The sequence below is a fragment of the Diceros bicornis genome, chromosome 32 (genome assembly GCF_020826845.1).
Source record: "Diceros bicornis minor isolate mBicDic1 chromosome 32, mDicBic1.mat.cur, whole genome shotgun sequence".
In the NCBI taxonomy this organism is placed as follows: Eukaryota; Metazoa; Chordata; class Mammalia; order Perissodactyla; family Rhinocerotidae; genus Diceros; species Diceros bicornis.
In genome coordinates, this window is record NC_080771.1 from 25134159 (window position 1) to 25159616 (window position 25458).

At 39.2% G+C, this 25458-nt stretch overlaps 1 protein-coding gene across 2 annotated transcripts in view; it reads right to left on the reverse strand.

The window, feature by feature from the left end:
• GLG1 (golgi glycoprotein 1) overlaps positions 1-25458 on the reverse strand; it is a 149242-nt gene that overhangs the window by 19453 nt on the left and 104331 nt on the right. For both annotated transcript variants that reach the window (XM_058528270.1, XM_058528269.1), the window contains exons 6-19: positions 25349-25420; positions 24226-24409; positions 21745-21959; positions 17509-17630; positions 15939-16040; positions 14141-14294; positions 12300-12437; positions 9385-9471; positions 8014-8076; positions 7141-7254; positions 5974-6062; positions 4890-5007; positions 3529-3621; positions 1369-1506 (exon numbers count right to left, since the gene is read on the reverse strand). In XM_058528270.1, the coding sequence (XP_058384253.1) occupies positions 1369-1506; positions 3529-3621; positions 4890-5007; positions 5974-6062; positions 7141-7254; positions 8014-8076; positions 9385-9471; positions 12300-12437; positions 14141-14294; positions 15939-16040; positions 17509-17630; positions 21745-21959; positions 24226-24409; positions 25349-25420 (1689 nt within the window). The remainder of the gene's footprint in view (positions 1-1368; positions 1507-3528; positions 3622-4889; positions 5008-5973; positions 6063-7140; positions 7255-8013; positions 8077-9384; positions 9472-12299; positions 12438-14140; positions 14295-15938; positions 16041-17508; positions 17631-21744; positions 21960-24225; positions 24410-25348; positions 25421-25458) is intronic.

Consider the following 25458-nt stretch of genomic DNA (forward strand, 5'->3'; position numbering starts at 1 on the left):
AGTGCGTGATTTCACTCATCTGTGGAAGATACACCAACGCACAGACAGATAGAACTGCTTGGTGGTTACCAGGGGCTAGGGGGGTGGGGGGTAGGCACAAGGGGTGGAGGGATGCTCTTATACGGTGACTGATAAACAATAAAGTACAACAAAAATTTCACACACACAAAAAAAAGTTATCTCATTAAGCTCCTTCAAATCAGACCCCAACATTTCCACTTTTACAAAGGACTCAATTCTACCAGGCCCAGCTCAAGAGACTTCTTTTTTTTAAATTTTTTTTAAATAATTTTATTTATTTATTTTTTCTCCCAAAGCCCCAGTAGATAGTTGTATGTCATAGCTGCACATCCTTCTAGTTGCTGTATGTGGGACGCGGCCTCAGCATAGCTGGACAAGCAGTATGCCAGTGCGCGCCCGGGATCCGAACCCAGGCCGCCAGCAGCGGAGCGCGCGCACTTAACTGCCAAGCCACGGGGCCGGCCCCTAAAGAGACTTCTAACTTGCACAATTCTCTTTGGAATTTATTTGATAGGGTGAAAAGTTGCATTTTATTTTATAATTTTATAATTTTATTTTTTTTTCCCCCAAAGCCCCAGCAGATAGCCGTATGTCATAGCTGCACATCCTTCCAGTCGCTGCATGTGGGACACAGCCTCAGCGTGGCCCGAGAAGCGGTTCGTCGGCGCGCGCCTGGGATCCGAACCCCGGGCCGCCAGCAGCAGAGCACGAGCACCCAACCGCTAAGCCACGGGGCCGGCCCTGCATTTTATTTTAAAGGGAAGCTGAAATAAGGGGTTAGAACCTGAAGTTTAATCTCTTGTATACGTGGGTAGATCCAAGAACTCACATCTAGACTGTCAAGTCAGTCCTGCTGCAGAGAACGTTCACTGAAGAAGCAATGAAGCAGAAGAATTTGTACAGCAGCAAAGCCTTTTTATTGTGGTAGATGGATGATCAGGACATTCGATGGTGGCATTCATAGTATACCTACCACTCTACCCTCAAAATCAATCATATATTATTGCACATCTCTTTACTTGTGCCTCAGGTCAAAGTGAATCTTAGCTCAGTGGTTTTCAAACTTGAACGTGCACCAGAATCCCCTGAAGGGCTTGTTAAAACAGACTCTCCACTCCCAGAGTTTCTGATTCAGTAGATCTGGGGTGCGGCCTGAGAATTTGTAAGTTCCCAGGTGACGCTGCTGCTGCTGCTCTAGGGACCAGACTTTGAGAACCACCATCTTAGCTGCATAAAACACATTGAAATGGAAAGCGTATATGAATTTGCTCTGAAATTTAAAGAAGTTTATATGTTGTTGTCATTTTTACTTACCCTCTGCTTAGCCCTTGGTTTTGGATCCCTTACCTTTATCATCTGCTTGCAGACTCTCATGAGCGTGTAGTCTAGTTCTGGGTCCATCATCTCTGTCTCCTGCAGCTTAAAAACCTTCTGGTGGCAACGGGTACTTAGCTGCTTCTTGTTTTCTTTCAGACATTCAATAATCTAGGGCATAAGAGTTATGGTCAAGTTAAGGGGTGTATGAAGGATTGATAATCCATGTATTCTGACCGAAGCATTCAGTTCTTAGTGTGCCCCATATTTTTCTATCCAACTACCTTCCATTTCTAATTCCTAGGTTATTAAGAATCAGGATTTCCTCACCAAGGAGAATTATATTTATAGATTTACAACCTCAGGGCTAATAGCAAATAAAACTGCATGAAATTACAGATGAACAGCAGGCTGCACTGGAGTCTAAAGGGAAGGAAACCCATTCAGGATTCCTAGTTTCTTCTGCCTTCTAGAGCTGTTCCTTGTCAAGATTCCTTCTGGAGCATACATTAGGCTCTTTGCATTTCCCTGGAGCAATAATCCTGACTAGACAGTAAATCCTTACCCCTGACAAATATAAAATCTCTCAGGGCAAACTTATATAAACAAATAACTACAATAGAAAAGATGAGTGGGTTAATATAAAAGCATAAAGTGCCACGGGATGGATTTTAAGATAATAATTAAGTATATCCTGAAATCTCCCCTTCTCTACACCAAACTTATAGATATTATTAAAAAAAAAGATAAAGAAGAGAAGCAGATGGGAAGCTGCAATAGCTAGGGAGGTAGCATGAAGTCATGAGATTTCTATGAAATCCTCAAGGCACAATCAAGAATCACCAAATAACTGAGGGAACAAGGTACAAAAGCAATTAAAAAATATATTTAATATCCTCAGAGCAATACAGAAAGAAATGGTAAACAAGAATCAAAAACAAGTAGTTAGGAAAAGAACCAATTACAGATCTTGGAAATGAAAAATAAAATCCAATTGGTGGTCTAAGAGCAGAATGGACAGAGCTGAAGAATGAATTATTAAGCTGGGAAACGGAACTGAGGAATTACTTCAATGTAGTACAAAGAGACAAAAAAATGGAAAGCATGAAAGAAAAAGTTAGACATGGAGGACAGATTCAAATGCTCCAACTGTCTATCAGGAGTTCAGAAGGAAGGAAAAGGAAGGCAATATTCAAAAGAACAATGATTGAGAATTTCCTAGAACTGAAGAATGACGTGAATTCTGAGACTGAAGGAACTAACCAGGATAAAGAAAACAAAAAACCATTCCTAATTACATCACAGTGAAATTACAGATCATTAAAGATAAAGAGAAAACTCAGAACTAGATTAACTATATGGAAATGAGAATCAGACTGACATCAGACTTGGCATCAGCAATAGCAGATACAGGAAGATAATGAAGCCATTATCTCAGAGGCTAAAGCACCCGAGCTAGAAGAGGTAGGTGAGTCCATGGAAGAACAACAACAACAAAAATCACTTGCTTGCACTTCACTCCTGAGGATTCTGGGTAGGGCTCTGTTCTGTGTATTAAAAAAAAAGTTCCCTAGGAGATTCTTATGTGACCTCTAGTTAAGAACTTCTGTGCAATGGAAACATATAAGGGAATAAATTAATTCTAGAAGTGCAGAGTGTTGGGAAAGCTATAGAGAGGAGGAGGCATTTGAAGGATCATTAGGAACTTATTGGGCAGACAAGGTGGGGAGGGACAGGGTAACCTGAAAAGGGAAGAGAATGAAGAGGAGACAAAGAGGAATGCAGGTGAGGAAGTTCGTTGGGGAAAAGTAGTCTGGCATAGCTTCAGAGGGGACAACCAGGCTGGAAAGGATGTGATGGGGCCTATCTCACCAGTGAAGAATTAATTATTAAAATGTTACCTTCATATTACTTTCACAATTAAAAAATAAACACAAGGGCTGGCCCCGTGGCTTAGCGGTTAAGTGCGTGCGCTCCGCTGCTGGCGGCCCGGGTTTGGATCCCGGGCGCGCACCAACGCACCGCTTCTCCAGCCATGCTGAGGCCGCGTCCCACATACAGCAACTAGAAGGATGTGCAACTATGACGTACAACTATCTACTGGGGCTTTGGGGGGAAAATAAATAAATAAATAATATTAAAAAAAAAATGATTGTGTGTATTAAAAAAATAATAATAAACACAAAAAGTTACCTGAGCATTGCCATACTGCACAGTGGAACAGTAGTTCTTGATGTCACTCTTACAGGCTTCATACAGGTCTGGTTCCAGACGGATGTCTTCTGTCTGCGTGAGAGGGAACCAGCATGGAAAAGTGAGCTTACTTTAAGCTGGAAATGTCAGATGTTCCACATACTTATTTGTTGATTAGGTCTTGTATAATGACCACAACTTTTACACACCAAAGTGGCAGCAGTGTGGCCAGTGCAGTAAAAGGACAAGTGGGATTTAGTTTCAGTTCTCCACTAACTAGCTACATGGCCTTGGACTTTCTTTGCAAAACAAAATGCTACCATCTACCCTGACCCTTTCACAGGATTGCTGTGAGATGAAATAAGATTAATATGATGTAAAAACCACTTTGGAAAGTTAAAACCATTATATAACTGTAGGGTCCTACTTTTATCATTATTATTTTACTGAAAGAGCTAGGTTCAAAGCTAGGGACCCAAAGTCCCAATTACAATAGGGCATTTAGGCTAGCTCCACTTAAACATAATTATCACTGAATCACTACCACTATATGTGAAAATCTGGTAATGCAACTTTTGCAATATTAATGGTGTTTGGTGTCTATTACTAGTTTTTGCTTAGATTGAGGTGAAATAAGTATGATTCACAATATAAAACATATTATAAAATATTTTTAGCTGTCTGCTTAACATGGTTTGGGCTTAACCTCAAAAGAAAAGTAAGAAGTTTCCTCTTACAGTGCACGCTGTGGTTGACTTTCCAATATCCATTTCACCTCGATGATGAGTAAGCTCACCAGTGTGTGGCATTCCCCTGGAGACTGTTGCTCAGGCACAGTCTCAAGTGAGCACAGATCTCAAGCTGACATAATCAAATTGACAGGAAGGATCTTTATTTCATGCTGGGGGTAGTTTTCTCTCGTTTTTATTTTCCTGCTGGAGATGGATATTGGAGTGAGCAGCCATTGTGCAGCCATGAGGGAAACCAGCCTTACGATAAAGCTAGTGCCAGGGACAGCAGAGCGGAGAGGGAGAGACCCTGGATCCCTGAGGACATTATTGACGCGATGACCGCATGACATGCTTACAGCTTGTCTTGCAGCTGGACTTCCAGTTATGTGCGGTATTTCATTCGCACATAAATTATAAAAATATTTTATCGTTCAAAAAAAGAAACGTAAAGCAAGAAGCTGCCATACGGTAAAATTTTAGCACAGGGCTCCAAGTCTTAACCTGTTATGGTTAAGACTATTGTTATATAGTGGCTAATAAAATCTTCCAATTTGCCCTCGCCTCTCACCCAACTTTCTAAGTCCTGCCCCTGTGGCTTCTGGGACCAGAGGCTGTGCTACGAGGCATTACCATCTCCAGCTCCTCCACCCGCAGCTGCTTGCGGCACTTCAGGGACACCCTGTGTTCCTTGGCTTCCTGTAGAGTGTCATTGCGCACGGTGGTACTCAGGCAGATCACCACGTCCACTCTGCAAACGACAAGAGAAGGCCTGAGACTAGCAGGAGGGCCTGAGACTGGCAGGAGCCACACAAGGGCAGACAGCTGAGAACTGGACTGGGGCAGGGGCCACACCACCTCCCCAGAATCCATGACCCCCTTTTTCATGTTTCTGAATGCCTTTCCTGTAAGTCGCACTGTGTTTTTAGAGCGCTAAACGCAGCAATGTGACTACGTATGTCATAAAAGTTGGGCCACAGCCCGAATGCTGACTACATTGCTGACTGCTGGGGAGGCCAGAGAGGGGACATGTGTACAAGGACACTTCAACACTTGTTTTGTTAAAAATGTGATCAGAGAAGAATGCTGCTCTTAACTCTGAACTGTGTCTTTGATGTACTGTGAAACTCATTCCTAAAAGATACAGAAACCTGAGCAAAATGGGAACTTGGTTTATTTGAGGGCAAATGTATTCTAGAAATGTGCCTTTTCAAAGAGCAACATGGAAGAATTTGGGTAGCCATGCGGTAAAAGCTCATCACTCTCCTCCTTAAGACCTAATTCTTAAATGAATAAAGGTTTTGTTTCTTCACTAGATCTCTAACTCAGTAAAAGCCTCTGCTGCTTCCCTGAAGAGATGACATAATGGAACGATGTCAGAAGAAAGTCAATTAACCTCTTTTATACACAGTGCAACTTGCTCCTCTAAGTAAACAATCTGTATCTGCTTCATCAGTTAGATGGCCTGAACCTGGAAAAACTGAAAATGCTCCTTTAGGCTATAGGCTCTCCATACCAGAACTACCACCACCTAGGCAGCTATAAAGATGATCTGTTCAGACAACCCAAGTGTTTGGCCATACTACCAAAGGAGCGTGCAGGAGGTCTCCAGGGCTAATCTGTCAGACAGCAGGAGGCTGCCTGACATCTTGGGTATTCATTCAGTAGCTAAGAGGGACTTTGGGGAAGCAGAAGGAATCAATCAAAAGTTACATACTTCTTCTTTATGTTGGGGCAAAGTTTCAACACATCCTCCTTGCAGGCCATTTTAAATTTGTAAGAGAACCGAAAATCCTTCATCTGCACCTGAAAAAGATGATGAGAAAGAAAATCAGAAGCTCTGTGGCAAGTTCTAATCAGCAGTGCTGGGTGACACCATGTTCACAGAGTTTGCAGAAGCCTGCTTTCCCAGCCCTGCACGATCTGCTCTGTCTCTCTCAGACTTCATGAGCTGCAACCACCCCATTACTCCCTCTGCTACAGGCACAGGGGCCTCCTGGCCATTCCAATCACACACGTGTTGCTCCCTCTGCCAAAAGGGCTCTTTTCCCAGATCTCCCTGTGGTTTGCTCTGTCACTTCCTTGATGTTTCCATCCAAATACCTCTTTCTGAAGTCTCTTTTCTCCTTCACACTCCGGCCCTTAGACTGCTTTATTTTTCCTCATAGGCCCAGCTGAGACTATGTATTTTTCTGTAAATATGTTTCTGTGTCTTTCTCTACTAGAACACAGAATCGACAAGGGCAGGGTTTGTCGTTCCACCTCTGTCTCCCAGTGCCTGCATTCAGAGGCCCTCAATACCATTTGTTACAGGCAATAGGACCGGAGAAGAGATCAATTTTACACAGATTACTGGATTTCATCCTCCTGGGAGGGAAGTGCTTGCTTTACCAGAAACACTTCCTTTTGACATGTGGTAACGATGAAGAGCATGGTTTAACCTTCTTATTCAACTGCCAGACCTGGGTAGTATGATTTAAAAGAAAAAAAGGCTTAGAGTCCAGAGCATTGATACACATTTGGGCTGTGGCACTGAACAGTGACACAAAACAGCAGATGCCACTGATGCTAATTGTTAAAGGAAAAGCTAAAATATCTTATGAAAGCAAGCAGTTACTGAAGCAGGAAATGTCTATTTACTTGTCCCTATCCCCACTGAACTGCATGATCCCTAAGGGTATGGATCTTGTCTTATCCCAGAGCCTAACAAAGTGCCTGGTCCTAGCAGATAAAAATCACATTTATTGAGAATAAATCGAAATAGGACATATATTTGGAAAAAATGATTTTTCACAGAAGAAGTGCTCTGACGTTCTGAAAGAGGAAGGGATTCAGTAACCATCAAAACAGCCAAGACAAGAAGGATCTGCCAGGTGTTACTGACCAGTTGGAAGTGGGTGACTCCAATGGCGCACTTCTCATTCATATCCTTCTGGTGCTTGTTCTGTATCAGACACTCCATCAAGTCCCCAGAGTCTATCTGGTTATCTGCCACATCCTGGGGAAGGCAGTGCACATTTACACTTCAATTGTAACCACTAATGAACAAACCTTGCCCCTCAGTCCACGAAAAGTGCAAACAAGACTGATTCTAGAGCCTTCACAAACAAGATACATCACAAATCATGTCAAAATAAGCCTGAGAAATTACAAGGAATAAACACTCAGGGGAATAAAATTTACAAATGTTGCCCCGCATGAAGCACCAACAAGAATATGCACTATGCAGGGCCTTGACTCTTTTCCTTCTGCTGCCGGCAGCAGGCTTTCAGGATAACATCTAATATCGCCTCCTGGGTGTCAGATCCTCATGGGTTCTCGGTGTGCTTCACTCACACAATTTGGGTAGTTCAATAAATGAATAAAGTAACAGACTTCCCTCAGTATCAAGGTACAAGGAGACAGCTGGAAGAAGAAGCCTCTATTACTGCTAACAAATCCTGGGCTGATGTATCCGAAGCAACTCAGTCATGCTAATGGGGGCTTCCTCCTTTTCTCTCTTCTTACAAAGGGCATCTCAACAAGTGCTGCTAACCACATACCTGGGTACCTACAAGGGATAACCAAACAAGGTTTCCCAGGATGGTGGCTCTTCTCTCTTGATGTTGTTTACGTTTTCAACTTTACCTTGTCAAAGTTGGCTATCACTCAGGAGAAATGTATGCCAGAGACAGAGATGAGTCCAACACACTTGGGGGCCAGAGTCCCAACGAATCTGGTTCTATTTCTAACCCCTGTTTTTCCAGACATCACTTACGTGGCAAAAGTTCTGAATTATGGGTTCACAGGCTCTCATCAGCAAGGCTTCTATTTGAATATCCTGTAGAAAATTAAATATATTACTAATTCTGCTTTAGAAAGAGCCAGGGACGGGGGTAGGAGCAGTTTCTTTTTCTGAATCAGTAGCATCTGATGGGTAAATAATCTAAAATATACATTTGGAAACTATTCTAGTATTTAAGTTAGACAGCCCCAGCATAGACAGAACTGCTCCTCCAGTATACTTCAAAAGGCAAGTTTTCTAGAGGCCGATTCCCCTTATGCCTGAACAAAGGAGAAGGCAGAATTAAGAATGGTGGGGAGAAAAAAACATTTAAAAATAATATTAGAGTATGTAAAGCTTTTGGAGTTTTTCCAAAAATCTAAGCAGTTCAAAAAGAAAATACGAGTAACTGACATCTATCTTTAGTTTATAAGCTCCTAAACGAGATCACTGTCCTCAAATCAGATGTCAAACCACTGTGTCTAGGGAACACACACTAAACGCCTTTAAGCCAAGTACCCGCTGTGCGCTGCTGAAATAACATCTTCCTTTCAAGAGTTACACACCCAGAACGTCCTCATTAGCCCAGAAGGACATGAGAATGGGAGAGGAGATGACAGAAGATGAAAGAAGGCAATAAACTTTTGAAAAATAGAAAGCAAAAAAAGATGTGGAGAAATGTAATTTTATGTATTGCCAATTTTGACAATTCAAATAGTCCTAAAAGCCTTAGATTAAAAAAAAATAGCAATTCCCTGTTACCCTGATTTCTGCACAAGGCAACTGCAACATTTTTAGCTGCGCCCTCCGCCCCATAATAATCTCTGTATTTCTAAATAATATGCCTATGCTTATGAGGTTTTTTAATCCCATTTTTTACATTCTAGTGGGTTTCAGGATGGAAGAGGGATAAACACATGTATTTAATCTTCCATGTTTAACTGGAAGTCCTAGGTTTTTATTTCATTAAACTCACAAACATTACCAAATGACTTAATTGAAAGAGCTAAGGATAAGAGAATAGGAAAGCTTGGACTACTCCTGAATGTGATTAAGAAATTTGAAGTATAGCTGCTATATTTTCTAAAAGAGGGGGAAAAAGGATAGATCTAATCACTGTGATAATTTTAATTTATGAAGAAAACCAAAGGGCTAAATGTACAGAGTGTTCTTCTAGAGAAATGAGGAGAGGGGTTCAGGAAGCAACACAATATACTTCTTTATAAAGCAAATGGAGAGAATCTGACAAGGCTTCTCTTGTTTTACAGAGAATCTGCACTCTCAAGAGTCTAGAAACAGTAGAACTAAGAAAAGAAGAAAGGCTGCTAACAGGGCACTCTCCTTCTGTGAGCTGCAAATGCTTACCTCGGATTCTAACTCGGTGAGGTTGCCGACTATATCTCTGCACTCTACAGCCAAGTCATCGAGATGATCCTGGAGGCACTCAAGCTCCTGCAAATCAAAAGGCAATCCCTTGGCATTTGTCAATTACATAAATGATCAAGGGAAGCTGAGATACCAGTGTCTACTTCCTTTTCAGAGGTCCTCCTTTTCTTTTCTTTTTAAAACTACTTCATGGAACAGAACATTAAAGCTTTATCTGATTCTCTAAACTGGGATTGTTGAAAAGATAATTACTTGATGTAACAGGGTGGTTAAGAGGGTTAAGGAGATCCAACAGCCATGCAAATCCTCTAGAAGGCCAAATAGGTAAGTCCAACAAGAAGCAAGGTTTGAGTGTCCTCAGAGTCTAAAATAATCTTATCAGGCTTTTATTCCACTCATTAACACCCTGCCATTCCTTTTTTTTTTTTTACCTGTGTTTCGATAATCTTTGCCTCTCATTTTAAATCTGCATTTTGAGAATGATCACTGGACAACAAATTCACAGGGAAAGACATGGAATATTTTAAGACTCTTGATGGGCAAAGTAAGTTGAGACTCAGGGTCTGAAACAAGCACAGAGCCAATAGCTCCTGATCCTCGGAGGGAAATCCCAAAACAAGTGAGCACACTAGGGTTTGGGGGTCTATAAGCTGTCTTGTCTGGGCTTTTGGAAACAGCTGGAGCTACCCTGTAGCACTAGTCTATCACTATTCCTTTTAGAGATTTAGAGGTTTTAAGTTTAATATCAGCTCACTTTCCCAAAGCATATCGACAGCTATTTCTCAGCAAAGCACTCAAGTTTAACTTACTGACTATTCTGCAAGAACCTCTCTGTTCAGAATTAGAATGGGAAGGGATGACGAGGGTTGTAGGTATTATACAACAGCCAGAATTGATGGTGGTGTGGGGGGGTGGGGCGTGGGCAGAAAATGCATAAAACTTTTGGGAGTAAGATAAATGGCTAAGGGAAAAATCCTATTCATGGAATCCTTTCCTCAGTTTAGCTTCACAGTGATGGGCTGCAATGTAGTGCAGCTTTCTCAATGTTACTTTACAGGGGGTATGAAAGCAAACTGTTTCCTGGGATTCTATATCACGATATCTCTGTGGCATTAGACAGAGGCAGCAGAAAGCTAAACTATAGGCATCTTGTAACAATAAACTTAACAGAACTGTAGAAGGCCCAGGAAGCAGACTGCTGAAAATGATATTCCCAGGCCCAACAGATCTGAGTAGGCAGCCATGTTGCTTCTTAAAAATGGCAAAGTCCTGTACATGTGACTTTTTAATAGTTTAGTCCCAGAGGGTGTTTTGGAGTGGTACAAATGGAACCTGGAAACCTGAGTTCACATCTTATTCTAGTGTTAATGGGGCTTTAACCAAGTAGCTATTCCTCACTGCTTGGTTCCCCTGCCTTAAGATAGAAGACAAGCTACCTTCCCCCTTAATCTGTTAGAATGCTGTAATACACCTTTTCTTTTTCTTTTTTAAAACTACGCACAGGGCCGGCCCCGTGGCTTAGTGGTTAAGTGTGCACGCTCTGCTACTGGCGGCCCAGGTTTGGATCCCGGGCGCGCACCGACGCACCGCTTCTCCGGCCATGCTGAGGCTGCGTCCCACATACAGCAACTAGAAGGATGTGCAACTATGACATACAACTATCTACTGGGGCTTTGGGGGCAAAAAAAAAAAAGGAGGAGGATTGGCAATAGATGTTAGCTCAGAGCCGGTCTTCCTCAGCAAAAAGAGGAGGATTAGCATGGATGTTAGCTCAGGGCTGATCTTCCTCACAAAAAATAAAAAAATAAAAGACATAAAAAAATAAAAGACATAAAAAAAAAAAACTATGCACAAAATCTTTAGAAACTAGTCACAGCATGCTTGTAATTCTTGGGGGCTGCTCCTTCCCTACATTTTCCTATATGGAAAAGTTACATTATAAGGGAACAAATGCCTGGCTAGGATTAAACCTGAGTTTTAGATAAGGAAGTCAATACACTTCACTTCTCTGAGCCTCAGTTTTGTCAAGTACTAGATGGAAAAAATAATTCCATTCCTACACACCTTGCAGCACTGTTGTGGGGCATGTACTTTTTTTTTTTTGTGAGGAAGATCGGCCCTGAGCTAACATCTGCCAATCTTCCTCTTTTTGCTGAGGAAGACTGGCCCTGGGCTAACATCTGTGCCCATCTTCCTCCACTTTATATGGGACGCCGCCACAGCATGGCTTACCAAGCCGTGTGTCAGTGCATGCCCGGGATCTGAACTGGCGAACTCCAGGCCGCTGCAGCGGAGCGCGCGCACTTAACCGCTTGCGCCACCGGGCCAGCCCCCCAGCATGTACTTTTATTTATGTATGTCAGTATTCACATATATATGTGTGTATATTTATACCCTGCCTTCCCTCAAAAGGACTTAATGTGTCTTATAAAAGAGAGAAAAGAAAAAAAAAGGCAAGATAAAATGAATTAAAAATGAGTAAAAAAAAGGAAAGAAAAGGAAAATATGGTAAAAAAAGTGGAATGAAGCCAGCAGTAAGCTTGGTACACAAAATGCCTACCATGAAATCTTATATACTTGTTAGAAGCAGGCCATATCTTTGGCTCCACACTTTTTAAGAGGCAACACAGAGAAAAAATAATCAATTATAAAATACAGTAACCATAATATAAAAACAAATTAATTGCTTTGGAAAAGTACAATTATTCCTAACATAGAAACAAAAGAGAAAGTTTTCCTGAGGATTTTTTATAGATGGAATATTGAATATAACAAATCACATCTGTGAAGTAAACAGAGGTGGATTTTTATGGTGTCTGTACTCAGTATAAAATGTTAACCATGAACATTATTATTATTTCACTGTAAGATAAACAGGTAGCTATGTCACCTACCTGTCCGGTCTCTGTTTTTTCACTGCACCATTTTCCCAGATCAATCAGGCACTTATCCTGGAGGGCAGGATCCAGCTTAACATCCATGGCACGTTGGTGTAGGATCCTTTGGACTTCAGCTCGGCACTCCCGTGAGAGCTACATGAGAACGAATAGCAAAATACTTTAAAGGTACCAAAACCAAAAGAAAAAGACATTAAACAAAGCAAATCTGTTGCCAGGAAACTAACAAATAACTTTATAGCTATTTGAACCAAACTTTATACCTCGAATCTCTTCTAAAATAAGAATTAAATGTTTTAGGAGGCTTCTAAAAACCCGTACCTCTAGGAATGAGATTATACACACAGCACTTTCTAATATACTATATGAAACAACATCCTTTTCTCAGGGTATCCTGATACAAAGTGAACTGGATTCGTTCTGATTAGGTTCGAGAGGGTTTTGTTTAGCAAAATTAATTTGCCACTACTCTATGAATGTCGAGTAGAATGCTTGATCCAATTCATGAGAGAATACACACTGGGGTTAGGAGAACGGAGTTCAAATTTACCTAAACTCAGAAGAAGCAGGCAACAGTTACTATAGGTCAGGACCAGACTCTTCTAGATGAGTTAGGGAGAGTTAGCAGAGGGTGAAACAGATGAAAACTAATATTTTTGGAAGGGTTGTGAGAAAGCTGTCATTGACAGCTCAGTCAGTCTCTTTTCCTAAAAAGCCAACACACCTGAGGTAGGGGGAGGGAGAGCAACTGCTTAATGGGCATGGGGTTTCCTTTCAGAGACATGGAAATGTTTTGGAAGTAGAGGTGGTGGTTGCACAACTTTGCGAATGTACTAAATGCCACTGGATTTTTCTCTTTAAAATGGTTAAATTTATGTTATGTGAATTTCAACTCAATTTATAAAAGAAGTATATTTTTTAAAAAGACGGTATACTAGATTCCAACCCTTTCTTCATTTACAAGAGAAGGAACCTCCTACTATAGTGACTATCAAGATGCTAGGATTTAGGAGCTCCTGTGATTAATGAGAGGCTCATTATATGGAGAAAAAAGTAACAACAAATTCTCATATTTTCTTACACGGTACTATAAAAACTGGATTAAGACTGTAGTAACTGAAGTATGACGTTTCTTTCTATTTGGGTCTCCTCATTCTGAATCCTAAACAGTCAGACTTTGGCATTAAACTCAGAAGGGGTATTTGTAAACATGCATGCGAAATAATACCCTGTCTATTTTCTGTACAAATGCAGGACTGAAATGCAATAACAGTACCTCAGAAGGCATAAAAAGGCCATCCCGGAGAGCAAGCAGCACGTCAACGTGGCACCGGAAGGCAGCAAATGTTGCCGGAGAGCCGAGCACACAAAAATATCCCGACAAGAAGTAGCAAGAGACTGGGGTATGGAGGTTTTTGCTCCAACTAGAGTACTGTCAGAGAGGCCTCATTCACATAGGCACTATGTGTTCTGCTGCCAAGGGCAGAAGCCTAAAGATCATTTGTATCCTGGTTAAGAGCTTCTAATGGATCTTCAAAGCTAAATAAAGGTAGGGGAGCAGAATTTAACTGTCTATTCGTGATTTAGATTTTGGTAATTTAAAGAAAAAACTAGAAATGTCCCCTGACTCACTTTGTTAAAAACGTAAAATCAGACGGAAAGAAGCTGGAGAACAACTACGTACACTCACTGAATGAAGAAGTTTCTAGCAGTGCAGCAACTCTCCCTGCCCGATATACTAAGTCTTCCTAGGATGACAGAAATCACAACAATATATAGCAAACTAATTAAAAACCAAATGACAACATGAAGAAATGAAGTCAATATTGAGTGCATACCCTCCGGCCCTGTTCCTCGGTGCGGTAGGCATGTCTATATAAGCAAGAGAACACAGCTCCGGGAGGCATAAGTTCACTGGTTTCATTCCAACCGTGGGTGTGGCAAAGACGAGATGCATCCCCCTGGCACTTGCGGTATAAGACAGGGTCCAGCCTGTAAGGTTAAGAGTGAAAAGACAACCAGTCTTACTATACTTTTCCTTCTAAGACATGCTAAGGGTTTTTAAAAGGTGCTTGCTTGTGTACTCACTGATAATCACCTAAAGGGTAGTGGAGACAGCAGGCAAGCAAAAGTACATTCCTGAATTTTGTTCTTCATGAAGACACAATGGTCAATCTATAGATGTTTGTTAACCTCAATACAGAAGATTTAAGCTCTACCTCAAAGACATTATCTTGGCTACGTAAGGCACACAACAGTACAATAATAGACTCTGCACTAACATGTCCTGGCTGAAATAAGAAAACAAGGTTTTAGCTATCATCAGGCAATTCACTTTTCATTCAATATTTTTTTTCTAAGTACAAATAAAGTTCAATCCTACCTGATATATCAGATTCAACAAAATCAGGAAATGGCAAGATAAACAGAATCTCCCACTCAACTTCCTTTCTAGTAAAATTGTTGCTCTTCTTTTCCCCACGCAAGGTAAGGCAGTTATATTTTCAATTTACCTGAATATGCTTATCAATTTAAAAAACTTGACATTTAACTTTGACTCTGGAAACAGCGGATTAGGCAATGAGCCTGCTGCTTCTGCAAAGTTAGGCAACGGATGCTTAATTCTGTCCACTTTATAATGTCAACTTTGGGAAGGGCCATTTAATGGGAGGAGAAAAGCTAATATTTAGCGAGTAGCTTTTAAGACTGTGAAGCTTCTTTTGGTCATGGGTGAAGGAATTACAGAAGAGGAAAAAACATGATTTTTTTAAGGTAGTAAACTCTCTACTATTTCAGTTTAGATGGCCTGAGTAAGCACAGAGAAATTCCTACACAGCTTCTGCAGTCCTTTCCAGAGCTAATTTGAGGGAACAGAAATAGAAACACACTGACAAGTATTCTTTCCAGTAAAGTATGTGGCTAAAACATACAGTAATTACCAGAAAAAGTTAATGACCAAAGTACAGTGGCTTAAACAACTGAATCAGGAAGCAGCTGAACTTGGGACACAGGAGGAGCAGCCTGATCTGGTACTGGCTGCTTTGGAGGTAGGAAGGGAAAATAAGACATGGAAAGAGGAGGGGATTGAAGCCAATAAATTATAGAGATTCTGACTGTAATATAGATACTTCTATTTCATTTCCCCCCTTTTTTCTGGCTAACAGGATGAGAAGAGAATCAAGTTGTCACTTATTGGTAAGAGCCTCTTAAGATAGAATAAATTCAATAACTTTGAATAGTTAAAGAAATAAAAGCAAATTCCCATACCCAGTGCAAATCAGTAAGAATAGAAATGCACTATTATCTTCCTAGAGACATATCTGAAGATGCTTCTGCTGCCCCACAGGCGCCCAAGTTCTTTCTAAATAGATGTTTGTTGTATCAGACACATCTGACCCTGACTTCCAAATTAGTAGTGAATGTGGACACTTGGGGACAGACCTGCAGGGGAAGTCTCTGCTTTTAAATACTGTTATGAAAACTAAAACGAGGTTTTTCAGGGGACTAGAGTGTGTCAGCTATCCTAGAACTTAACAAAAACAAATTCCTACTGATTATTTAAAAAAATACAAGAGATACTGACTACACAGGAGAACAGGCTGAGGCTGACACTTACTCTGGCTTCAAAATACTCACTTCCAATCTCGGGAGATGAAATATTGCAGCTCTAAGAGACGGTGTTCACAATCTTCCACCATTTTCTCTGTGTATAAATGTTCCATCAGGCATGAGAGGATCCTGGGCATAAAACAGGGGAGAAATTGTAACAAAAGAAAGAAGAGCTCTGACAATAGGTTCAGAACTCTCGCATCAGTATTTCCCTGGTCTGTAGAAAAAGCCATTTAGCTATTTTCCTAGGGCAATCAGGGATTTACTTTTCTGAGAATCACTCAAATTAACTCAACCTGACAGTGATTATGCCTTCTATCAACTTCAGAGCCACTTAGCACTTAGGACTCAGCTTGCACAAGATCTGCATGCAGCTGCTTTATTTTTAACAGTTTATTATGGAAATTTTCCAACACACACAAAAGTAGAGAATCATATATTATCCACCTTCCCTCCCCATAGCTTTATCAACATATGGCCAAGTTTATTTTAACTCTATATCCCCTTGCTGATATTTTAAAGCAAATCCCAGATACCATATCATTTCATTCATAAATACTTCAGCATATTTCTCTATGATATGAGAAAGTAATACCATTATCCACTAAAAGAAATTAATGAAAAAATCCTTAATATCATGAAATATCTTGTCAGTTTTCAAATTTTTCCAATTATTTCATGCCTTTTTAAACGTTTGTTCAAATCAGGACCCAGAAAAGGTCCACATACTGCATTCAATTGATAGCATCTCAAATCTATTTAATCCGTAGCAGTTCCCTTCTTCCTCCCTCTCCCCTGGCCCCTTCATGGTTGATGCAGTTACTTTTATATTGGTAAATATTCTTAATTAGTCTTAAGAGTGTTTGTCTATCTCCTCCAACTACACAAAGAGCTTTAAGGAAGAATACCTTTTCATAATCCCCTACCACAGCATGAACAGTAGAAGTGTATGAATAGCAGAATGATGATAAAGATGACTGCATTTCTTTTATTGTTAGGTACTGCCAGCTGCAGGCTATAAAGATTTTTGCAGAATTGGAAACCTGTTCTTACTTGCAACCTAGTTTTAAGAGCTGTTTGCACATCATATGGAATAAAACTAATGCATGAGATTCAAATACTTTATTATAGCATTTTACAGCTTTCCTGGATCTTGGATGCAAGTTCAGAGCTCATTTTGTCCAGGATTACCCCCTCCAACCACCACATTTTGTTTTTTATTACAATAATAATTAATTACTTTCTAATGATTATCAAGTAGCCAATGTATACAAGTCAATATACAAACAGGATGAAAAATACAGAGCCAAAGCATGCATCATTCTTTATCCTGAGAGTTTCTCTCTCTCATTTTTATTTGACCATTAAATGGAACTATTCAGTGACCTAATGTACAGGCCCATATATGCTCAGTCATTGTCAACAAATATCATCACAGTGCTCAGTCTAGGTATCTCTATATCATGGATGTGTTCCTATTCAACAAAATTTCAGTTAAGATGTTAAACCAATCAAAAGTCATTTGAGGGAACGTTCCCTGTGCTGCACTGCCAAATACAATATAATATGGATAAATATCACAAACAAGATAACCTACATTGGGTCTCCCGATCTTATGTGTTTGCAGGCTGTCTGTATTACAGATTCACAAGCTTCATTCAAAGCTCTGTCAATGCGGTAATCTGCACCAGGGTCAGTCTCCTGAATCAATGTTTGAAGCTGGATATAAAAAAAATTAAGAAACAAAGTCACTTACACATCAGGGAAGAGCAAAGTCATCTCTTCATACAATCAGTTACTCAGTCTGGTATATCACAATGTACTCTTTCCTAACAAGGTACTACAATCGTCACTGGCCAAGCTCAAGAGCTGTTGCCAAATACTTTCCAAATGGTTTCTCTGCCTTGATTGCAAGTTTTTCTGTTTAAGTCAAAGTGGGGATTGCTTGCCTACCTGTCTGAACCATCCCTGGACATTTGCAAAACAAAAGGCCTTTACAATATAAAGCTTGTGTCCTTCCTCATATTCAATCAGACTACTAAATCTGACACTCAGGGCCAAGCCAGAACTGAGGGAGAAGAGTAAAGAGAAGACATTTCTAGTTGGAGACCTAATTAGGTAGTAAGTATCCAGAATTTGAATTTTCCTGCAAAGGCACTGGCATTACAACAAGCATACTCCGCTTTATTAAAAACAGATGTCAGATTTCATTTAACTTGCAAGAAACATCAATTACAAAAAACAAGAATACAATACTTATAATTTCCTATTTTTCCTCAATTATCTTTTATACAACCAAGAGGTAAACCAGAATCTGCCCATTATGAGTATACAGAAAAATACTTATCATTATGCAGTTGAAAATGAGAATATATTCTTTAAGATTTACTTTTGCTTGGGACATCCTTTGTCATGGAATAAACTGAAAGCATGATAAAATGTGTCTCAGACTCTTTTTTCTTGTCTTTGAGGAGAAAGCAGTGGAGGCACAGAGGGAAAAGCTCTAAATTAAGAAGCAGAAGACCTGAGTTCTATTAATAGTTCCAGCTCTGCCAGACAGATAATTAGCATTGAGAATATGGGCAAGTTGATAACCTTTAAGTCTCAGTTTCTTTAACTGCAGAGGATTATAAGAAGGAGTAATATGCATGAGAAGGTTGTATAAATCGCAAAGTATTTTATAGATGCAAAAGATCATTATTACTACAGATGGGTAGCAGATGGTGTTTTGGGGTGGGGATCTTAAATAACAGAAAGCAAATGTGAAAACTGCAATCCTTCTGGTTTGGGTTCCTTTTTTACCAAGTTAAAAAAATTGGAGCCCTTCTTGTGTCATGGATTTAGCCTCTGAAGAAGCCTTCTCTGATCCTCACACATTTGACCTATGATCCCACAGGGGCTCATATGAAAACACTGACCCCATCACATATTGATCAGAGAACACAGATCAAAAGGAAATGGAGAAAGACAACTCCAACTGTGTCTATCTCAAAAGAAGTCAGCAATTAAGATGAGAGAAGCACGAAAGATTTCCAGTATTCTGGGATGGAAGTTATTTATACCAATTCTTGGTGGCAATTTGGAGAAGCTACAAAATGCTGTGCTTACTTAGTAGAAAGATTACCATCAAACGACTACCAATTTTAGTTATGACGTTTGCTGACAAAGACTAAAATATTTACACCTTTTTCTGAGAAAGTTATAAGCATCATGGGGAGTCTGGAAGTCGCTGCAAGAACTGTTATCAGTTAAAGATCCATGATTGACAGGCGAACTGTGAGAATTCTCAATGAATGCACCAGACTATAGGTCCTAAAAGGAGACAATGAATGCCCTATAGACTCTAGTAGGCTAACGGCTCAGGGGATCATTGTCACTCTTGAATCCAGTGACAGCAGTGTGAGAAATAGACACTAAGAACGTGAATGGCTACATGATTATACATCTATTCCAGCCCTGACTGCTTAAGAAAAACCTGGGAAAACGCTTCCAAGAAATGATTAGTTTAAAGAATAGACTGAGCAGTCATCTTTGGCCTGGGAGAGACTGGGCCCAGACTCGTTCAGCCATAACTGAAGAGAATTTAATAAGTTCATGATTACAGTGCATTTGGCAGATAAGATGAAGATAACAATTATCATTATGCTTCACAGTTCACTATTTGTTGAGTGATCACTAAATCAAAGCATCACCAAGCAGAGAATAGGGAAAATTAATGGTCAACCACAGACAGGTATGAAAGTCTACTGTATCAAGGAAGAAAACTGAAAAAGAAACTCACTCAAAATAAATTATTTCAAAATATTCCTCCATTTAAGGATGGATAATGTAGCAGAAGACTAAGGAAGATTTTCTCCTTATTCCTTCTGTTTTCGTGAGCAAAGACTATAAAAACCACGGGTCCATGAAAAACAAAATAGGGGCCAGCCCGGTGGCACAAGTGGTAAGTGCGTGCGCTCCACTTCAGCGGCCCGGGGTTCTCAGGTTCGGATTCCGGGCGTGCACTGACGCACTGCTTGTCAAGCCATACTGTGGCGGCGTCCCATATAAAGTAGAGGAAGATGGGCACGGATGTTAGCTCAGGCCAATCTTCCACAGCAAAAAAAAGGGGAGGATTGGCATTGGATGTTAGCTCAGGGCTAATCTTCCTCACAAAACAAAAATCAACAACAACAAAAACACCAAAATAAAGTGTTTCCACTTGGCTAAACTTAATGTGGGCAAAACCACATATGTCACTATACGAGGCTAACCCCTAGGTTTGGAAAGCACTTATCTTCTATGCACAAAGGATGAGGTAGGGGGTACTTATTTATCTTTCAGGTTGAGTCACTAGCTCTTTTAACAAGCTAAATTTCAAAAAGCCCTGGAGGTAAACTTGATGCCTCAAAATAAAGTCAAACCAACTTATCTTCTTTTTTCTACACACCTTAGTACAAGTGTAGCCTCAGTAAAAAGATAGGTTTCTTCCTGACCACCCCCCTCCCCTTTCCATGCTGCATTAAGGATGAAATGCAAATACAGGATGTCTTGATTCATTCTTGGTCTGGGGACCAGGCACATACATTGTCACAGAGGTTTCCTAGAACAATCACCAGGAAGGACTGCTCCCAAGCAACTACACCCAGAAGCCTCCTTCTAGGTAGGCTCAGTACTTTGGAGAAGAGGCTACACTACATTTGTCTATTTTTCCCAACACAGGATGTAAAAATTACTATCTACTCTGGGTCAAGGTAATAGAAGCTAAAATGAAATTTTACTCCACATCAAAATTCTGTGAAAATTGTGTGTTTCAGACTATAAAATTCTGATTCTACATGATTAGCAGTAAAATAAAATAAGTAATAGTCAATTTTTAACAAAAACGCCAACAACAAAATAGAAGACTAATGAATAGTGGTTTTCTAAAGTTTCACTGAGGAGAGGGCCTCAACTTTCTAATTTAGGATATACAGCTAAACTTTATCTTTTGCGCTTCCTAAATAAAAGTATTGGAAAGTATGGAGTACATTGCATAGGATACCACTGTTGCATTTAGTATTGTAAATTGTTCAAAGATTCTTATTCAATAAAAAGTAATAAACATGGACAATGAAATAGATGCACTGTATCTATAATATTTTGTTAAATTTATATTATGTACCTGATCTGTAGTTATTCAACTGTTTATGAACCCTGGATCAAGAATAACTTTATCTTCTCAAGCAAAGTATGCTAATTTTTTCCAACTGTCTTTATAGAAATGACTTGAGTTTGGAGGTAGAGAAAGACCCTTCCGTGTATAGTTGCTCTACTCTAACAAGAAAAAATGGTGTGATTTTGAAAATGACATGCTTTCTTGATCCTCAGGCCAAGAATTCATGCCATGTTGCACAACAGTAATAAAAAAAAAACTCTTCGAAAATTTCAATTCATTTCAGCTCTCTTTCAGCCTCAACTCAATCAAACCTATTTAGACAGGCAAATGCTCTTTTGGTGGAGGAACTTCTCTGATTTACCAGAACCTGGTTTGCCTTGATTCTGCACTTAGTAAATTCAATCTAGCAAGTTATCTTTTCTTTAAAAATTCCAGCAAACAATGCATTTTATCTATTGCTGTAAGTGTATAGCTCTTTTTACTGATTGTGAGCTCAAACTTCTGCTCTGCAGCAAATTCTACATTCTTACTAAGATATGCCTGAAGAAACAATATTCTGTGCCTGGTTCTTAGTACTTAATGTTTACTGTGATGTCACAAATGATCCAGATAAAGTAAGCTGGGACACTGTCAGGAAGAGGCTCCTCAGCTGATAAAATATGACATTCAAAATGGCAGCAGAAATTTTTTCCTTACCGCTTGTTGGCAGTTCATGCCAACGTTCCCTTTCTCCCCTCGAACTACTTTCATCAGACAATGCAGGGTTCGCCCTTTTCGATGTAATCCAGAACAGTGGTGTTCAATCTCCCCCCGACAGCTCAGGATGATCTCAGGGCTCAAGGAAAAGTCTTCCATCAACATGCGTCGGTAATCTAACATCTCCCCCTGGCACTCACTGCTCACTTGTCGCCCTAAGTTAGGATTTAAGTCATAACATTATGGATGGTGAACATTAGGATCAGATAGTACCACATATTAAAAGTACATGTTTTTCCCTAGAATATAATATACCAAATTTAGCAAAAACTTTATCAGCATAAAATGAGTTTAAGACTCCAGAAACTAGGGTTTATCTTGTCAGTGTTGTGCATTATACAGATTTTATACTACTGAACTAATAATGAAAATGTTTTGTCAAGAGAAGTCTTATCAATAAGATAACTATTGGGGTAAAAATGAAAGCCAAGAACAATCCCTAGTGGCCTACACAGTTAAAACTTGTAGAAAAGACTGCACTTCAAATATTCACTACAGCTCCCTTCCTTCCTTGAGCTATAAATGCCAACTGGGAAAACGTAAGAAATTTTTTAAAAAGCAGCTGTACTGCAGTTTACTTGACATATAATAAACTGCACTTTTAAAACATACAATTGGATAAGTTTGACATATATATACATCGATGAAACCATCACCACAATCAAGCTATTGAACACTACAACCATCAACTCCAAAAGTTATCTCATGCTCCCTGAGAATCCCTCCCTTCCTCTCCTTTCTACCCCACCAATCCCACCCTCAGTCAACCACTGATCTGCTTTCTGTGACTAAAGATTAGTTTACTAGTTTGCATTTTTTAGAAGTTTATATAAATGGAATCAAACAGTATGGACTCTTTTTTTGTCTGACTTCTTTTACTCAGCCTAATTATTTTGAGATGCATTCATGTATCAACAGTTCATTCCTATTCATTGCTAAGTAATATTATTCCATTATGTAGGTATACTATAATTTGTTTATTCCTTTAACCATTGATGGAAATTTTGGTTATTTTCAGTTTTGGGCTATCACAAATAAAGCTGTTATGAATATTCATGTATAAGAGTTTATATGGACATATGCTTTCATATCTCTTGGGTAAATATCTAGGAGTTACATGGCTTGGTCATATGGTAGATGTATGTTTAACTTTGTAAGAAACTGGTAAATTATGTTCCAAAATGGTAGTACCATTTTAAAATACCATCAGCAGTATACAATAGTTCCAGTTCTTCTACATCCTCAGCAACACTTAATATGGTCAGTCTTTTTAATACTAGCAATCTGTATAAGTTTTCTGAATTATGTGTTCATATTGTTTGGCCATTTATTTACTGAGCCTTTTTGTTTTTCTTGTTAATTTGCAGTTTAAGGACATTAACTTTCTATTTTTTAAATACCAAGATTAGATTACATTATGCATACTATTTTATAATATGCTTTTACTAGTCAATAATCTCCACCTTTTCATTTCAGGAAAATTTCATCTAAAACCTAGACTATAATCAAAATTCTCCAATTGCCTGCAAAATGTCCTTTGTTTGGTACTCAATCCATTGCTTTTAAGCTTAGGAGTCTTTCATCATCGAGATATGAAAAAAAAATTTCACCAAAAAGTTCTGAGTTTTATCTAATGCTTGATTTTTTTCCACTTAACTTTTTAATCACTAACCAATTGTCCCAGCACCATTTATTCAATAACAGCTATGAATTTCATTTTTACAGCCTATTGCCAATATTAAGAAAGAAAATCCAGACCTTCTATACATCCTTCTTGGTTCCTTTGTCAGAGACTGACTTTCAGACTAAACAGACCATGAGTCTGACCTTATAGGGGTAGTATTTTATTCTTTAACTATTTAATTTCTTGATATCATCACTGTTATAATAATAGTACCTATCACTTATTGTGTGTTAAGTGCTATGCCAAATTACCTCCTTCAGTCTTCACAAGAACTCCTTAACATAAGTAACATTACTTTTGTTTTATAGATAAGAAAAATGAGGTTTGGAGAAATTAAGAAACATAAGCAATGGTCACCCAGCTAGTTAATTTGGTGATAGAGCCATAATTTGAAGCTGTGTCTCTCTGACTCAAAGCTCATGTGCTAAATCATCATGCTGCCCTGACTCTCCTAAAAATGCTGTGTGAGATGCATTTTAAAATTAAAATATTTGGGTTTGAGAAATATAACTTACTTTTTAAAAAGCAAGATGGGATGTAAAGAAAAACAAAATTGGGATTGTTGAGCTAAGAGGAAGGGGCTTCAATCATGCTTAGGGATCCTAAGCCTTCAGCCTAGAGTTATGCTCACAAAGAAAGACTCCTGCGTCACAAAGCACAGGTGCACTCAAAAGAGTAAATATAGGAGGAAAATATCCAAAAAGGAATGAAATGGATAAAAAGAAATGAACTGTTACCTCTATGCACAGCTGACTCCAGACACATCAGAAGGTAGGAGAGCCTGGCTTCCCGGGACCGAGGAAGGTTTTCCACATTACATCGATATTTCTTCAAGTCACTCTTACAGGATTTGGCCAATGAATAACTGACTTTATAATCCTGGGCAATCAGCTTTTGGCGGGTTGTTAGTGCTTCTCGACACTAAGGAAAGGGTGCAGCAAGAGAGTTGTAAGACCATCCAGGTGGCTCAGCTGTTCACATATACCTCTAAGACAAGCAGAGGCTCATAGCCAAGTACAGTCAACAACTATGGTTGTTACCAAAATGTCTATCTTTAAGTTTGATTAAAATTGAGCACAAGCAGGCTAAACTAGGTGGCAAGAGGTAGGGGTAAAGAGGTGGGGAATCCTGGAATACTATAGTGATTTGCTGATTGTTGCAGCAATAGCAGCTGTCCTAAACACATAAATATTTGGTAGATTCTAATACATTAACTTGACAAAGTATTCTTTTCCTCTTCAGCAATACCCTTAAAATAAATTTCACCAGAATCAAAGTGGCAAGTGACATAACACTCTGCAAATTCCATTCTACATTTTTTAAATATAATTATTCAATAGTAAATGATATAAGGAACTGAAATGAAAAACATTTCCTCAGCACAGGAAAGTAAACGACAGGATAGCAAAGTAAAAATAATTACTTTTAAAGTCATAAAAGATTACTGCATTCATCCAGGGACAGAGGACTAACAATAATGAGAATGCTTAATGAGACAGCTGCTGAAAAATTAAATCGCTAATTATCTATGAAGTACATTGGTTTGGTCAGTCTAAACTTCCTGAATATATAGGGATGGCTTCAGTGTGATTCTGATATAAAATTCTCCAATTTTACCCCCAAAACTGATTTCCACTTAGCTTCTCAATGTCTAGATATCACAAAAAGCTTCATTTTCTTGGTTTAAGTAAAATAATGCTTCGGTTCCCTACTAAAAGCCAAGTATCTCAACTCTGAAAAGGATAAGTTTTATCAGTCATTTATATTTTGATATGAGTTTGTAAGACTACTGTTTGAGAGGATCTGAGAAAGTTTTTAAGAAATGAATAAATTATTGGTTTGTTTCGAAGTAATGCTTACCTTTTCACTCATGGATTCTTCAAATTTATGGTTGAAGAGGCACTTATACACTCTGCCTTCACCAGCTTGTGTCTGTAAGAGGGAACATCCTCCTCATCATCAGTATTATT